Source organism: Mobula hypostoma, chromosome 3 (assembly GCF_963921235.1).
Source record: "Mobula hypostoma chromosome 3, sMobHyp1.1, whole genome shotgun sequence".
NCBI classification, from domain to species: domain Eukaryota; kingdom Metazoa; phylum Chordata; class Chondrichthyes; order Myliobatiformes; family Myliobatidae; genus Mobula; species Mobula hypostoma.
The window spans coordinates 100,087,968-100,104,898 of NC_086099.1; the positions used below are offsets into that span (position 1 = coordinate 100,087,968).

At 40.2% G+C, this 16,931-nt stretch overlaps 1 protein-coding gene across 2 annotated transcripts in view; it reads left to right on the plus strand.

Annotated features, from left to right (window-relative positions):
• rasgef1ba (RasGEF domain family, member 1Ba) overlaps positions 1-16,931 on the plus strand; it is a 109,986-nt gene that overhangs the window by 15,507 nt on the left and 77,548 nt on the right. The window contains exons 2-4 of one of the 2 annotated variants that reach the window (XM_063042201.1): positions 6,950-7,132; positions 14,349-14,471; positions 15,332-15,469. In XM_063042201.1, the coding sequence (XP_062898271.1) occupies positions 6,956-7,132; positions 14,349-14,471; positions 15,332-15,469 (438 nt within the window). In that variant the 5' untranslated portion in view covers positions 6,950-6,955. Of the gene's footprint in view, positions 1-6,949; positions 7,133-8,151; positions 8,253-14,348; positions 14,472-15,331; positions 15,470-16,931 lie in introns of those variants that run through there. The other variant, XM_063042202.1, reaches the window with a different exon arrangement.

Genomic DNA, 16,931 nt, shown 5'->3' on the forward strand with positions numbered 1-16,931 from the left:
CTGGTGCAGGTCATTGGGATTAGGCAGTTTAAATGGTTTAGGTCAGTCTAGATGGGCTGAAGGGCCTGTTTCTGTGCTGTACTTTTCTGACTCTATGACTGTATCTAAATAGTCAATGACCATATCAAGAAAATGAGTAAATTGAATTCTCAAGTCAATGAATTACTGGAAATGAAATAGAGTTGCCAAAATATTTCTCAGAGCTCCTTTCTCAAACACAAAGGAAGGGATGCATTTTGTTGGAATGAAATGAGCTGATTGCAGTTATCTTGGGAGTAGTGATCACAGCATGGTATCTAAATGAAAAAAGGATAAACCTGCATAGCATGTTCGATTGAATGGAGTTTTGGGAAGTCCTTATAAGAAATGTGAATATCATGATAATGAACATAGTTGAAGATGAATGTGAGAAAATAAGACAAGAAAATAGAAGCGGGTTAAAATAGCAAAGGAAAAAAATGAAAATATGTAAGATGACATCAGAAGGTGTTGAAGTCAATCTTAAGAGTGGGTGAAGAGCACAGAGGACTCTTATTGAGATGATGATCAAATTAACAGGGGTACTTAATAGTTTCTTCAGCTTGAGGTTTGAGGGAAGTATCAGAAAAGTGAGAAGAGAGAGCAAGATGAATGTTATTATTATTGATTGAAGAAGGATTTAGTTGGATACTGGGTCCTATATCATTATGCCCTATCCTGTTTGTGTTGATGGATGAAATTGCTGAGACTTCTAGAAAGTGTATTTTAGGCATCTGTTCAGTATAGATGAGTCCCAAAGGGGAATCTAGAAACCAGTTTTTTAAAATAAAGATGCCAAGCTCCACCTGTAATTTAAAGTACAGTTAGTTTAAATTTTATGATAGTGAAATAGATTCTCTTAAAGAGAACAAATTATTAGCTGGGTCTCACTGACCTCTTTGTACTTTTGAACTTTAATGCTGGTGGTTCAGAATAGACCTGCCAATGTTTTGTCATTTAAATGGCAGTAATTCCTAGAGGCAGTACATTGTCAAATATAGAAGTCCAGGATTCTCTGACAGATTGGGGATGCCAGAGCTGTCAGTTTTACTCCACATATGGTCTACTGATGCAGCTCAGACTTTCTGCTTGACACTGGGGATTCACCTCTCAAATCCTGTGCCAAGGAGGAGATAATTTTCTTGCTGTTTTTATTAACTTAATGTGATAACTCTATATTTGCATATTTCTCAACATATTAACACTTAACTTTATTTTTTTAATATGTCTGATTGGCAAGCACAATTTTGATGATGACAATTTTGGGTGGCGGAGGTTCAAACAGGACTTTGCCATCATCTTTTAGTCTCTCTCGATCAAAAGAAGCCCTTTTCAAGCAAGTTCTCATTAGTACATCTATGTAGAACAATGTGTAATTTTTGTAATTAAATTAAATGTAATTGTAATTAAACTAGAATGGTTGGGGGGTGGGAATCAAATTAAAGCGGCTAGGTGTGAGGAGGTTAGTTCACAACAGAGGGATGGGAACCAGTGCAGAGAGACAGAGGGGTGTAAAGTGAGCGTAGAAGCAAAAAGTACAAAGGGGAAAAGTAAAAGTGGCAGGCCGACAAATCCAGGGCAAGCATTAAAAAGGGCTAAGAGAGTTGTAAAAGAGTGCCTGAAGGCTTTATGTGTCAATGCAAGGAGCATTCGTAATAAGGTGGATGAATTGAAAGTGCAGATTGTTATTAATGATTATGATATAGTTGGGATCACAGAGACATGGCTCCAGGGTGACCAGGGATGGGAGCTCAACGTTCAGGGATATTCAATATTCAGGAGGGATAGACATGAAGGAAGGGGAGGTGGGGTGGCGTTGCTGGTTAAAAAAGAGATTAACGCAATAGAAAGGAAGGACATAAGCCGGGAAGATGTGGAATCGATATGGGTAGAGCTGCGTAACACTAAGGGGCAGAAGACGCTGGTGGGAGTTGTGTACAGGCCACCTAACAGTAGTAGTGAGGTCGGAGATGGTATTAAACAGGAAATTAGAAATGTGTGCAATAAAGGAACAGCAGTTATAATGGGTGACTTCAATCTACATGTAGACTGGGTGAACCAAATTGGTAAAGGTGCTGAGGAAGAGGATTTCTTGGAATGTATGCGGGATGGTTTTTTGAACCAACATGTCGAGGAACCGACTAGAGAGCAGGCTATTCTGGACTGGGTTTTGAGCAATGAGGAAGGGTTAATTAGCGATCTTGTCGTGAGAGGCCCCTTGGGTAAGAGTGACCATAATATGGTGGAATTCTTCATTAACATGGAGAGTGACGTAGTTAATTCAGAAACAAAGGTTCTGAACTTAAAGAGGGGTAACTTTGAAGGTATGAGACGTGAATTAGCTAAGATAGACTGGCAAATGACACTTCAAGGATTGACGGTGGATATGCAATGGCAGGCATTTAAAGGTTGCATGGATGAACTACAACAATTGTTCATCCCAGTTTGGCAAAAGAATAAATCAAGGAAGGTAGTGCACCCGTGGCTGACAAGAGAAATTAGGGATAGTATCAATTCCAAAGAAGTAGCATACAAATTAGCCAGAGAAAGTGGCTCACCTGAGGACTGGGAGAAATTCAGAGTTCAGCAGAGGAGGACAAAGGGCTTAATTAGGAAGGGGAAAAAAGATTATGAGAGAAAACTGGCAGAGAACATAAAAACGGACTGTAAAAGCTTTTATAGATATGTAAAAAGGAAAAGACTGATAAAGACAAATGTAGGTCCCCTGCAAACAGAAACAGGTGAATTGATTATGGGGAGCAAGGACATGGCAGACCAATTGAATAATTACTTTGGTTCTGTCTTCACTAAGGAGGACATAAATAATCTTCCAGAAATAGTAAGGGACAGAGGGTCCAGTGAGATGGAGGAACTGAGCGAAATACATGTTAGTAGGGAAGTGGTGTTAGGTAAATTGAAGGGATTGAAGGCAGATAAATCCCCAGGGCCAGATGGTCTGCATCCCAGAGTGCTTAAGGAAGTGGCCCAAGAAATAGTGGATGCATTTGTGATAATTTTTCAAAACTCGTTAGATTCTGGACTAGTTCCTGAGGATTGGAGGGTGGCTAATGTAACCCCACTTTTTAAAAAAGGAGGGAGAGAGAAACCGGGGAATTATAGGCCGGTTAGCCTAACGTCGGTGGTGGGGAAACTGCTGGAGTCAGTTATCAAGGATGTGATAACAGCACATTTGGAAAGCGGTGAAATGATCGGACAAAGTCAGCATGGATTTGTGAAAGGAAAATCATGTCTGACGAATCTCATAGAATTTTTTGAGGATGTAACTAGTAGAGTGGATAGGGGAGAACCAGTGGATGTGGTATATTTGGATTTTCAAAAGGCTTTTGACAAGGTCCCACATAGGAGATTAGTGTGCAAACTTAAAGCACACGGTATTGGGGGTAAGGTATTGGTGTGGGTGGAGAATTGGTTAGCAGACAGGAAGCAAAGAGTGGGAATAAACGGGACCTTTTCAGAATGGCAGGCGGTGACTAGTGGGGTACCGCAAGGCTCAGTGCTGGGACCCCAGTTGTTTACAATATATATTAATGACTTGGATGAGGGAATTAAATGCAGCATCTCCAAGTTTGCGGATGACACGAAGCTGGGTGGCAGTGTTAGCAGTGAGGAGGATGCTAAGAGGATGCAGGGTGACTTGGATAGGTTGGGTGAGTGGGCAAACTCATGGCAGATGCAATTTAATGTGGATAAATGTGAAGTTATCCACTTTGGTGGCAAAAATAGGAAAACAGATTATTATCTGAATGGTGGCCGATTAGGAAAAGGGGAGGTGCAACGAGACCTGGGTGTCATTATACACCAGTCATTGAAACTGGGCATGCAGGTACAGCAGGCGGTGAAAAAGGCGAACGGTATGCTGGTATTTATGGCGGGAGGATTCGAGTACAGGAGCTGGGAGGTACTACTGCAGTTGTACAAGGCCTTGGTGAGACCACACCTGGAGTATTGTGTGCAGTTTTGGTCCCCTAATCTGAGGAAAGACATCTTTGCCATAGAGGGAGTACAAAGAAGGTTCACCAGATTGATTCCTGGGATGGCAGGTCTTTCATATGAAGAAAGACTGGATGAACTGGGCTTGTACTCGTTGGAATTTGGAAGATTGAGGGGGGATCTGATTGAAACGTATAAGATCCTAAAGGGATTGGACAGGCTAGATGCGGGAAGATTGTTCCCGATGTTGGGGAGGTCTAGAACGAGGGGTCACAGTTTGAGGATAGAGGGGAAGCCTTTTAGGACCGAGGTTAGGAAAAACTTCTTCACACAGAGAGTGGTGAATCTGTGGAATTCTCTGCCACAGCAAACTGTTGAGGCCAGTTCATTAGCTATGTTTAAAAGGAAGTTAGATATGGCCCTTGTGGCTACAGGGGTCAGGGGGTATGGAGGGAAGGCTGGGTTCTGAGTTGGATGATCAGCCATGATCATAATAAATGGCGGTGCAGGCTCGAAGGGCCGAATGGCCTACTCCTGCACCTATTTTCTATGTTTCTATGTTTCTATGTTTCTAATATTTAATTGGCTCCTAAGCACTGACTAACGCCAGTAAATTTCAAATATTAATCCTCTCTTATTGGAAGCAGGACTTTCCAATAATGGTCTCGAGCTTGATCTTTACCATTGTAAACTTGTGACCCAACTTGCGTCCTGAATAACTTGATTTATTTTCCAGGATTCGATTTGTCTACAGTGTTTTACATCTTCATAGGTTTTGTATGAACTGCTCTCCTTGGAGGGCTAAATCTGGAAATTCTCCTCTTTTTCCTTTCTCTTTATGAAGAAATATTTAGCTTTTTCTTCTTCGCTTCTTCCTAATATGGATGAAATCAAAAACTTATTGGAGCTGGGGATTTTATTTGGATACTGTGTGACATCCATTGTTATGACTGGTAAGCATGAAATTATAATGATATATTTAAACCAAAACCATGTTTATAAAATTAAGAGGGTAGAAAAGAGTGATTAAGATGATTTTCAATTAATTACTCATTTGACTTGCTTATTATTTTATTTACAAATAACTTAGCAAGATGTCACTAAAAGTACCAAAAAAAGGGTTCTCAGCATTCAGTTAAAACTTTTTCTATTATAAACATGTCTACAGCAACCCAACAACAACCAATAGCTTCTGCTTGCCACAGATTTTACTTGACCTGCTAAGTATTTCCAAAATTTGTTTTTTTTGATTTTTGTCTTAAAGCCAATGCATTATGTGATGTGTGGTGTTCAATAAAACTAATTTCATTTAAATATACCACCTGCTGCAAGTTAAGTCTCAGTGGATGGTGAATTTGCTGACCTGACATTGGAGTGTTACACTACATGGCCAGAATGCCTGTAAGTAAACAGTAACAGAGAATATAGTGTGTTGGTCATGGGGAACTGGTTGGGCCCTTGTTGAGGGAGAAGTGATGGCTTTCAGACTGTCTTGATGAAGATGTTTGGGGATTGTATGTCTCTGGTGAAAATAAACCAGTTGGAATCAGGCAGTTGAAAACTGTAAAAATGATACTGCAAACCAACTTATTTTTCTCTCCCCTAGTTATGACACAGTCCTGAACTTGAAATGTTAAGACTTATGGATTAGTAGATTAATTCGTCACATGGGTTTAATTGGACAGCATAGGCTCACAAGACCGGTATGACCAGGTTCTGTGCTGTGTCTAAGTAAATAAGTATCTCTCCTTCCACAGATGTTACCTGACTTGCCAAGTGCTTCTAGCATTGTCTAAGTCCAAGTAATGTTACTTACTTATAATTAGCTACAGTAGAGATCACAGAGCTTTATTTAAAGAAAAACATGATTCATTGATAAGTATAGGGACATAGTATATAATTGACGGGATGTTGAATAAGGGAATTAGCAAAACAATGTGAGGGAATTTAGATGGATTTCACTCTACCTACATGCTTGTAGTACTTGCACAATATTTGCTAGAATTGAATAAATTTCAGTGCCTGTGGGAAATTTCAACTGCTTCAAAACAACTTCACCCCAAAGAAGTGCAGTTGTTGTCGGTATTGTCCTTCTAATGGTTCTGTGGCCACAGAGTAGATTTTCTGCTTCATCTTTTATCCCCCAGTAACAGACCCAGTTGAGGGTTCACATTGAGTATGCAGAGCAATGTTATTATCAAGCCTTTTGTTGCGAACGTCGAACCTATCCTTGTCCAGCCTTAGACAATGGGTGAATCAGAGCTGCAGCAAACAGAGAAGTTGGTGGAAGAACCATTAATGACTAAACCTAGCACACACTGGTAGTTATCAACAGATTCTGCAACAATACCAAAAGGGAGTGAGGATTTGACTGAGGGGAGTTAAGGATGTTGCAAAGCAATACTTATCCTTGGATTGGTTTTGGTATCACTTTCACCTCACGTTGAGGATGTTAAAATCAGATGCAGTGGACTGGGAAGAAAAAAATTGGACACAAAAAGTTACAGAAGGCTGGAACTCTAGTTGTAGTAAGTTGTAGTTTAAGTAATAATTTTAAATCTGTCATTCTATGGATATAAAGCCTTGGCAGGGGGTGGAGTTAAGATACTGATCAGGCATGAATTCAGTAAATATTAGAGCAGGCTTGAGAGGTTAAGGACCTTCCCCTCATTCTTAAGTTTCTAGGCCCATGGACTTTGTTGCTAAAACAGAAAGTAGTAGTAACGGGGCTGAACAAGGGGGATGTGTCCAGGATGAAGCCGTCTCCTTCCAGTTCTCAGTGGAGAAACAGAAAAATAAATCCTGTTTGGAAAAGTGAGGCAACACTGAGAAGAACTCTCGAGGTGACACTAATGACCTGAAAATGTCAACCAGACGCCAGAATGATTTTAGCTTGACTATAGTTTCACTCATAAACAGTTTACCATCTTGTTGAACTGATATATGGATCAGCTTCAGACACTTTCTTTTTAAATTACAGGAAACCATGCCACAAACACCAACATTTGCTGCCATGTTTAACAGCAGTGGTTACAGCCGACATCTATACTCATCCCGAGAAGATAATTGCGGAGGGTTGTTCTACCAAGACAACAATCTTGTGTCAGGGTCTCTGGAGGCACTCATCCAGCACCTTGTGCCAACGGTAGACTACTATCCTGACGTATGTATAATTTAGTTGTCTGCCTATGCCTCACAACAGATTTTTTTGCATGAAGACAGTATGTTATTGTAAGTCACAGGACAATTCGTTTGGCTAAGCCTTCAATGGAACTCAATGACATGGAAATAGTGTGGCCTCTGGCACTGATCAGAGTAGAGGATGTGCAGGAGCAAACTAACCATAAGTATTCTGATCTCTGAGAGCATTAAAAAAAACTGGCAATTCATAAAGGAGGGTGCTGTTTGCCGATTTAAAAGACAGGCCTTGGCACATAACACTTCAACATACGTCAATGTAAAATAAAGATAGATAGGCAAGAATGACATTCCTTACTCATGCCACAGCACACACTTTTTATTTCCAATAAAACAAAAGCAAGATATATTATGCCGGGAAATTATGAGTTTTTCTTCAGGCAAGTATTGAAATTTTCTACCTGTTGGCTGGTGTTTCTCTGGCAGCTGATCAGAAATTTCATACAGAAACAAGAAGTTGTTTTGCTTTCCGAGCACTCCAGTCAAAATGCTTTTTACCTGTTTGGGCTGCAGGGAGCTTTGGTGAGAAAGAAAAAATTAATAGGATTGTGTGGATAGGAAGGTGATTAAAATATGAGAGGGAAGCTGCTGAAAGAAAGGGGAAAACTGCATTCATTCAAACTTCACCAGCACAGAATGAACACTGAGAGTTAGCAAGCTTGTTTTATTACAATATTAAGCACCAATGATTAATGCCAAAATTACACATGCTCATTTCTAAGTTAGATTGGTATTCAGCTGTTGTTATGGTATTTTTATCTACATTTGTTAACAATTCATTATTTCTGAAATTGCACTATTTTATATGATGACTGACAACCTTAGGACATATAGAATGAAAGGTGAGAAAAATACTGAGGAGTTTTGGGGAAATATTATAGGTAACAGCATTATCATTTCTAATGTTTGTTGTTAGTTTGACTTACTGCTCCCCAAGTTTTATTAATTTTGTGGTTTATGTTAACATTAAATAGGAGATTCTGGAGAAAATGCAATGATACAGAGGTAAAAGATGTAGCACATATGTGTGAAGGCTCACGCTGTCTCTTACTGGAGACACTCAAGACAACTCCTGTTAACATTCAGTGAGTGCATTGCAGTCTTCCATTCAATCACAGTTCTGGGTGGATGATAATGGGTTTTTATAGAAGTTACAACTGAGCAGAAACGGTGCTAACAGAGCATAAATTCTGTAACAACAAAAGCAAGATATACGTTACTTTTCTGGGCCTCTTGAAGGCATTTTTCTACCTGCGATTCAGGAAGATGATGGATTACATTCCAGTTACTTTAATGACTTAAGCCCCAAATGCAGTCAGTCAACTCAGTGTCTTCCAGGACCAAGGCATTTTTTTGATTGTCATCTCGTTTACCTCAGAGTGTTGTCTGTGGAGATTCACTCCCTTCTCCCTCCCCATGTGCATGTCTGCTTCTCACCAAGGTCACTATAATAGCACCTCCCAACCCTGAGAGTTCTGCCAAATAAAAAGGACCAAATGTAGCAGTCACATGAAAATACAGCCTCCTTAAAATTCAGTTTGAAGATGTACTTTCCTAGCATATGGAAATTTACTGCCATCACCTCTTCATCACTGGGCTAGTATCTTGGACAACACTGACAACACTGTGGAAGTATAGTCATACCATTGTTTGCAGAGGTTAAAGAAGACAGTACATGGACAAAATGACAAATGGAGACACCAAGTTCACCAAAACAAAAGTTTGCTGTTTCAAAACTCCACTGAATGATGAACGCTAAGCTTACATTGGAAATTCTACAAAGAAAGAGTTACCAAGCCAATTGTTTGCAATCTATTTAATATTTCAGTAATATTTGAATAATATTGTAAATATATTGCTTGATTAAGCATTTTTCACTTGTTTACATGATCCATTATGGGTTTTACGTAAAAAGTACATGAATGACATACGTCATTAAGCAACCATGTCGTGTGTGCTGCCTCACTAAAAAGAAACCGAGTAGACAAGTTCATCCCGGTTCCTGTATTTTTCTTTTGATCAGATTCTGCAGTTACAAAACATAACAGTGGTGATGAAGTAGTTTTAAAATGAACCTGAGACGACTACCTATCTGCTGAAGTGCAGCATGTTTTTTTAGAAGGAGAGATAGACATTAGAGTTGAAAAAAAAGGCAGAAAATGGACAAAATTCATGGGTTCTTAAACAGTGAGGACTTGGTGATAACAATAATAAATAAAAAGCTGGCTACATCGGAAAGTTCAATGCGTTCAATTGCACAATAGATAACTGGATGATATACGCTGAATGAATTGAGCAGTATTTGAAGGGAGGAGAAGGTGGTGATGCGACGCAGCTCGCAGCGGCCACTCTGGTGGTGATGTCTGTTATTTGTCAAATAGGGTGCCATGCACAATCCTGATTTGATGGAGACGGACGTGAGAGCACAGAGGAACATCTGGAGAAACTTCTCAAAAACCTGCTTCGCTGCTGCTGCTACTGTGTGGTCCAGAACCTCCAGAGGAGAAGGCCCCAAGTCCTCGGCTTTGCTTGTTGCTTGGCGGCCAGGGCGGGGTTGAAGCACTTGTCAGAGGATAGTGCTTGGAGGGGCTGGTCGGAGGCTCGAAATTTTCGGACGGACTCGGAGTCAGCTGCGGTCGGGTGCTTCCAATGCATTGGCAAGTTGTTGGAGCTTGGAGGTTCATGGCAGGAAGAGTTTCTTCCTTCTGCGGCCTGCGTTAGATGATGAGTCGATCGGGACTTTGAGACTTTTTTACCGTGCCCATGGTCTGCTCTTTGTCAAATTATGGTATTGCTTTGCACTGTTGTAACTATATGTTATAATTATGTGGTTTTGTCAGTTTTAGTCTTGGTTTGTCCTGTTTTTTTGTGATATCATTCGGGAGAAACATCGTTATCATTTCTTAATGCATGCATTCCTAAATGACAATAAACGAGGACTGAGTGTCCTCATTATCTAATTTTGAAGCAAAAGAAATGGCCAAAGATAAGCGAGTGCCAGCGTTACTGAGTGCAATTGGTGGAAAATCTTACAGTTTGCTTCGAAGTTTGACTGTTCTAGCCAAATCAGCCAGAACGAGTTATGCTGATATCTTGAAAGTAATGGAGGAACAATTTGAACCAAAACCATTGTTGATTGTAGAACACTTTAAGTTTCATAAGTGGAATCAAAAGGAAGGGAAGTCCGTTTCAGCTTACATGGCTGAATTGAAAAAAATGTTCAAACATTGTCAGTTCAGTGATGGGTTTAATGATGCACTGAGAGATCACTTAGTTTGTGGAATCTTACAAGAAAGCATTCAAAAACTGCTCCTAACTGAAGCACAACTCACATTTAAAACATCAGTTGAGATTGCTGTATCAATGGAAACAACAGCTAGAGCCACAATTGAGTTGAAGGCAGAAACAAAAGTGAGCATGAACAAAAATACCAGGCCCAATATATTGTGTTACTGTTTGCAGGAGGTCTCACACAGGTCTAAAGGTGAAACTTGCAAAAATTGAACAAATTAGGATACATGTAAAGAGCATGTTGGGTAGAAAAAATAGATGGACTGCACAGGGAAGAGAAAAAGATAAAAAATCTAGTCGCAGTTTCAAAAAGGGCACTAATCTGCATGTTGTTGATGAAAAACCTGATAATGATGAGAGAGACATAGAACTGCGTAACCTTGAGATTTACAATGTGAAAACTAACAATGGACAAGTAATATGGCTTATACCAGAAGTGAATGACGAATTAATTAAAATGGAATTGGATACTGGCTCGGCTGCTTCAGTCATTCCACAAAATGAGTTTGAATGGCATTTCAAAGATACTGAGCTGCAGGTATCCAACTAAGAACTTGTACTGAAAAAAAGATACTGAAAATGACATTCATAACAGTAAAATAAAACAATCAACAAGTCACGTTGGGTTTGTATGTGGTAAAAACAGGAGAGCCACCATTGTGGGGTGTGGTTGACTGAGACAACTACAACTTGATTGGAGTTCCATCCACCACTTACATGCCACATCCGCTGCCATAGATTCAACTGAGAGTGAATTAGGAACAGTTCTGGATGATGCCACAGCAGTGTTCAAGGATAACATTGTAAAACTCAAAACATATCGAGAGTAAAATAGAGTTCAATGAAAATTCCACACCCAAGTTTTACAAGGTCCATCTGGTTCCTTATACCATCTGTGATTAAGTAGCGTATGAGCTAGATCACGTGTAGGCTGACAGAATTCTTTCTACGGTTGTGGAGCCCCTGGGCAATGCCAGTGGTCCCTGTAGCCAAGAACCATGGGTCTGTCAGGATCTGTGGTAACCATCAACGGCCTCTGCCCAGGACAGAGAGAATATCTTTGCAAACCTTTCTGGAGGAAAACACTTCAGAAAAGTGGACTTAGCTGAGGCGTACCTAGAGGTGGAGATGGAAGAAGAGTCCAAAGTGTTTTTCACCATCATCTCTCTCAAACGGCTTTATTGCAATAATAAGCTTGTTTTTGGAGTAGCATCTGCACCTGCATTCTGGCAGAAATCTGTGGAACAAGGCTGCCCAGGCACTCAGTGTTACCTGGATGACATCATTGTTACCAGTGAGGATGACAAAGAACATCTCCAAAATCGCAAGAGAGTGTTAAAAAGATTAGAAGATTATGGGTTCAGAACAATGCACAACAAATGTAAGTTCTTTAAATGAAGCATTACTTATTGTGGTCGCACCATTGATGCACAAGGATTACACAGTGCACTGAGAAAATTCAAGCATTGGCGGATGCCCCAAAGCTAGAGGATGTGTCACAGTTCTTTAGGATTTGTCAGTTACTGTAACAAGCTCCTGCTAAACCTGGACACTGTGCTCCACCCATTGAACTCATTACCACAGTTCGGGAAGAAATGGGAATGGACAGAGTGGTGTTAGATGACTTTGCAAAGGGCAGAGAAAATGGCAATATCAGACATTACTCACACATGATAATCCACATTATCCAGTGAAGCTTGCCTGTGATGCCTCACCTTATGGTATAGGTGCAAGTCACGTCACATGTCATGAGTGATGGAAGTGATCGCCCCATAGCCTTTGAATCACATCCCTTACTGCTACAGAGGAAAATTATGCACAGATTGATAGAGAGGCTTTGAGTCTGGTTTGGGGTGTAAAGCGTTTCAACCACTACTTGTACGGGAGAATGTTTACCCTCCCTACTGATCATCAACCAGTAGTGTCTACTTTTGGTCCACAGACTGGTGTTCCACTAACAGCAGCAGCTCAAATGCAGAGATGGGCTCCGTGGAGGATTGATAGAGAAACCCATGGAGGGACAGACACAGTAGCATAGTGGCTAGCACAATGCTTTACAGTATAGGTCACCCGCTTTCAATTCCTGCTGCCACCTGTATAGAGTTTCTACGTTCTCTCTATGACCATGTGGGTTTCCTCCCATAGTCCGAAGGTGTACTGGTCAGTAGGTTAATTTGTCACTGTAAATTGTCCCATGATTAGACTAGGATTAGGATTACATTGAGGGGTTGCTGAGTGGCACGCCTCGAATGCCCACAAAGGCCTAATCCATGCTGTATCTTAATAAGTAAATACACATTAAAGAGAACAGCTAATCACAGAAATACTGATGGATTGTCCCGTCTATTCTTTGGAAAGGAAATGCCTGAAAAAGTTACAAAAGAGGACATTTCTCTTGATGTATTCTTCCTAAAGCGAATCAAAAGTATCTCCACTAGGGCAAAAATGACCTAGAGGAAACTCAGAAAAGACCCCATGCTGTCTCAGATCTACATGGCCACCCAAAATGGCTGGAATGTGCAGCAGAATTCCTCGTTCCCCCGTTTTTACCAGCACCGGGATGAATTTGCCCCTGACAGGGGTTGCCGTATGTGGGGGTTGAGAGTTATTGTGACATCCAAGCTGAGAGCTAGAGTGTTAGAGGAGCTACAGTACATGCCAGTCAGCTGGGTGTGGTCGAAATGAAACTCTTTGTGTGAAGCCATGCACTGTTTGGGTTGCCAACATGTCCGGAACATGTTGAGAGCAGTGCCTCTCCTTCCCTGGGAATGGCTTGCATTGCTCTGGTAGAGGATTGATGTGGATTTTGCCAGACACAAATCTTTTAGTCGTAGTGGATGCCGCTACAAAGTGACCAGAAGTGTTCCCAATAGCCTCCTCTTCAGCCCTGCACTCTGCTGGTGTGTTGAGAAGCCTCTTCTCAAGGACTGATGTTCCACAGCACTTGGTGACAATAGACCACAGTTTGTTACAAAACAGTTTGTCATTCCTGAAAATGAATAAGATGTATTACATCTGCATTGTACCACCCCAGCTACAAACATCTTGGCAGAAGGGTTGGTCCAGAGTCTGAAGAATTCACTCTGAGCATTGTCAGCAGAACATTGAATCAGAAGCTTGTGAATTTCCCCCTTGCATATTGCAAAGCAGAACACTCCACAGCTGACAACTCATCAGCTATGCTGTTCATTGGTGTGTGTGTGTATGTGTGTGTATAAAATGAGTAAAGAGGAAAACATTAAATATTTGAGTTTTATGGATTCTATATTAGTTGGAATTTATAGCTAAGCAGCATAAAGTGTAATATATTTACTAATTCAGCAATATTTGAATAATACGGTAAAAATATTGTTTGATTAAGCATTCCTTGTTTGTTTTCATAATACATTATGAGTTTATGTAATAAGTACGTGAATGGCATGTGTTATTACATCACCATGTCATATATGTGTGCCTTACTAATAAGAAACTGAGTAGACAAATTCATCCTGGCTCCTGTGTTTTTTTGATTAGTTTCTGGAGTTGCACATCATAACACTGTTGAATGGGACAAGTTAATAGTAACATGCTTCCCAATAAAATTCAGTGGAAATATGGAAAGAGGCTTGGAATGTGGGAGTAGACATGCCCATCATTTCAGGTGAACATTGTAAAAAGACCAAAGAAGGAGATGGGAAGGAATAAAAATAAACAAAATTCCTTTAAAAATTGAGCTTTTAGCTCTTCTGGTCTTTTTGATAAGGATTTTTCATTCATACTATTTTTGTGAAAGAATATTTAGAGCAGCAAGCTCTGTGAATCGGAGTCTCTAAAAGAGACCAGTTGTAGGTGTAAATATTTAAAAGTAATTGAGGTGACAATTTTTATGAGGTCTTGTTTTTCTTTTACAGAGGACCTACATATTTACCTTTCTGCTAAGCTCCCGAATTTTCATTCGGCCTTATGAGCTTCTAGCAAAGGTTTGCCTTATGTGCATTGAACAACAGAGATTGAACGAGACCATTTTAGATAAGGTAAGGTTGATCTTGAGCCAAATGATTTTGCAGATATCAATAAAGGAACAATTTTTGAGGCATTCATAATTAGAGCAACTGCAGCTTTGTGTTATGTGAAGTAACACACACAAAATGCTGGATGAACTCAGCAGGTCTGGCAGCATCTATGGAAATGAATAGGTATTTGATGTTTTGGGCCGAAATCCTTCTTCAGGACTGAGAAGGAAGGGGGAAGGTACCTGAATAAGAAGGTTGGGGGAGGGGAAGGAGGATAGCAGGAGGGTGATAGGTGAACTCAGGTGTGTGGGACAGGACGAGGGCTGGAGAAGACAGAATCTGACAGGAGTGGAGAGTGGACCATTGAAGAAAAGGAATGAGAAAGGGAAGGAGGAAGGGTCCTGGGAGAAGTAATAGGCAGGCGAGAAGAGGTAAAAGGTCAGAGTAGGGAAAAGTGGGGCGGGGGGGGGAGCAGAAGGAGAATTTGTTCACCAGAAGGAGAAATAGATATTCATGACATTAGGTTGGAGGCTACCCAGATGGAATACAATGTGTTGCTCTTCCACCCTGACGCCCTGACGGTGGCCTCACTGTGGCACAAGACGAAGCCATGGACTGACACATTGGAACAGCAATGGGAATCGGAATTAAAATGTTTGGCCACTGGGAAGTCCTGTTGTGATGGATGCTGCATTATTAACACAAACTGTTTTCTTTTCCCTTGTTAATCTTAATAATTGGAAGAAGGCCTGTTCGGATGTCTACACATTCACATGGCCTCACACGTTGTACTTTAGGTTAAGTAGATGTTACATATTTTACTTCAGATCTATTACTACTGTAGTATTTGATAACTAATGCAATTTTCTGACTAATTCCAGGCCAAGATCGGGAAATTTGCAGCTAAAATAGTACAGCTGTTGTCTGATTGGACTGAAACATTTCCCTATGATTTTCGAGATGAGCGGATGATGAGAAATTTAAATGACATGACCCACAAGATTGTGACAATGGATGAGGTCAGTTATTTTAAAACAGCAACTCTCTTCTGCTTATCTACCTAAAAATAATTAATTTTGATTGAATAATACTTCTGGAGAAGAGTAAAAGAAAACTCATACAAGGAATTAAAAAGAGACATGAAATGGGAGTTGAATCCAACTTAGATACAGTATTTTATCTCTTGTCCAATACAGAACATAGAACAGTACAGCACAGCACAGAAACAGGCCATTTGGCCCACAAAGTCTGTGCAGAACACAGAGTCAAATTAAACAAAATCTCTTTTGCCTGTAAACAATGCATATCCCTCCATTTCCTGCATATACATTGGCATTTTTAAATGCCTCTTAAATGCCACAATGGACACAGTCTATTAAAAATTCTGTAATTTGTTCACAAATGTAATTAGTTTATTGTGCAATTTTAATATGTGGCATTCATTTGTATAAACTTTAATGTATAACTTAGAGAACAATTACATTTTTATTATTCAAAATTCTTTCAGTCACCATTTTGGGAAAAATATGCATTGGTATAATTTCTACAATACAGATTTCAGATGTAACTTTTGTGCTCCCGACTTGATATGTTGACTGCATAGGTGCAGACCATTGGGTCAGAGAGGCAGGTTGGAGGTGTTGAGGTGAGAATTATGGCATTATGATTGGAAAACTATAAAATCACTCTAAATTGAGGATATGATTCCACTTCATATAATTTGTGATGGAAATTATTATTACAAAGTTAATGTCATGTTTATTGTTATAATTACAAATATATGTATGCAAAAAAAAGCTTACTGTCAGCACCATCACAGGAAGAGAGTATCATATAAGCAGCAAGCACAAGAAAAACCAATACTATTTTTACAAGAAAGAATACAATTCAAACAGGAAAAAGTCCGTTTTAGTGCAAAGTGGTCAAACTGGTGATAGTGTTACTTCAATGATTAGGGTTTTGCCAGTTGGTTCAATGATTGGAGGGAAATAGTTGTTCTTGAACCTGGTAGTGTGAGCCTTCAGGTTTCCCTACTTCCTGCCTGATGGGGGTTGTGGAAAAGATGGCTTGGCCCAGCTGGCAGGGTTCTTTGACGACACATATTGCCTTCTTGAGGCAGCACCAACTGTATATACTACAGGTGGTGGGGAGAGATGTGCCCATGATATATGAAGACCATAAGACATAGGAGCAGAATTAGGCCATCTGGCCCATCGAGTCTGCTCCGCCATTCAATCACGGCTGATCATTTTTTTTGTCTCCTCCTCAACCCCAGTTCCCAGCCTTCTCCCCATTACCTTTGATGCCATGTCCAGAGTCCTTTACACTCTGCAGTTTTTAATGATTCTGCACATTTGAATTGCTGTACCAGACGATGATGCAACCAGTCAGAATGCTTTCAACAGTACATCGGTAGATGTTTGTTAGAGTGTTCAGTGACAAACCGAACCACCATAAACTCGAAAAGTAATGATTCTGATA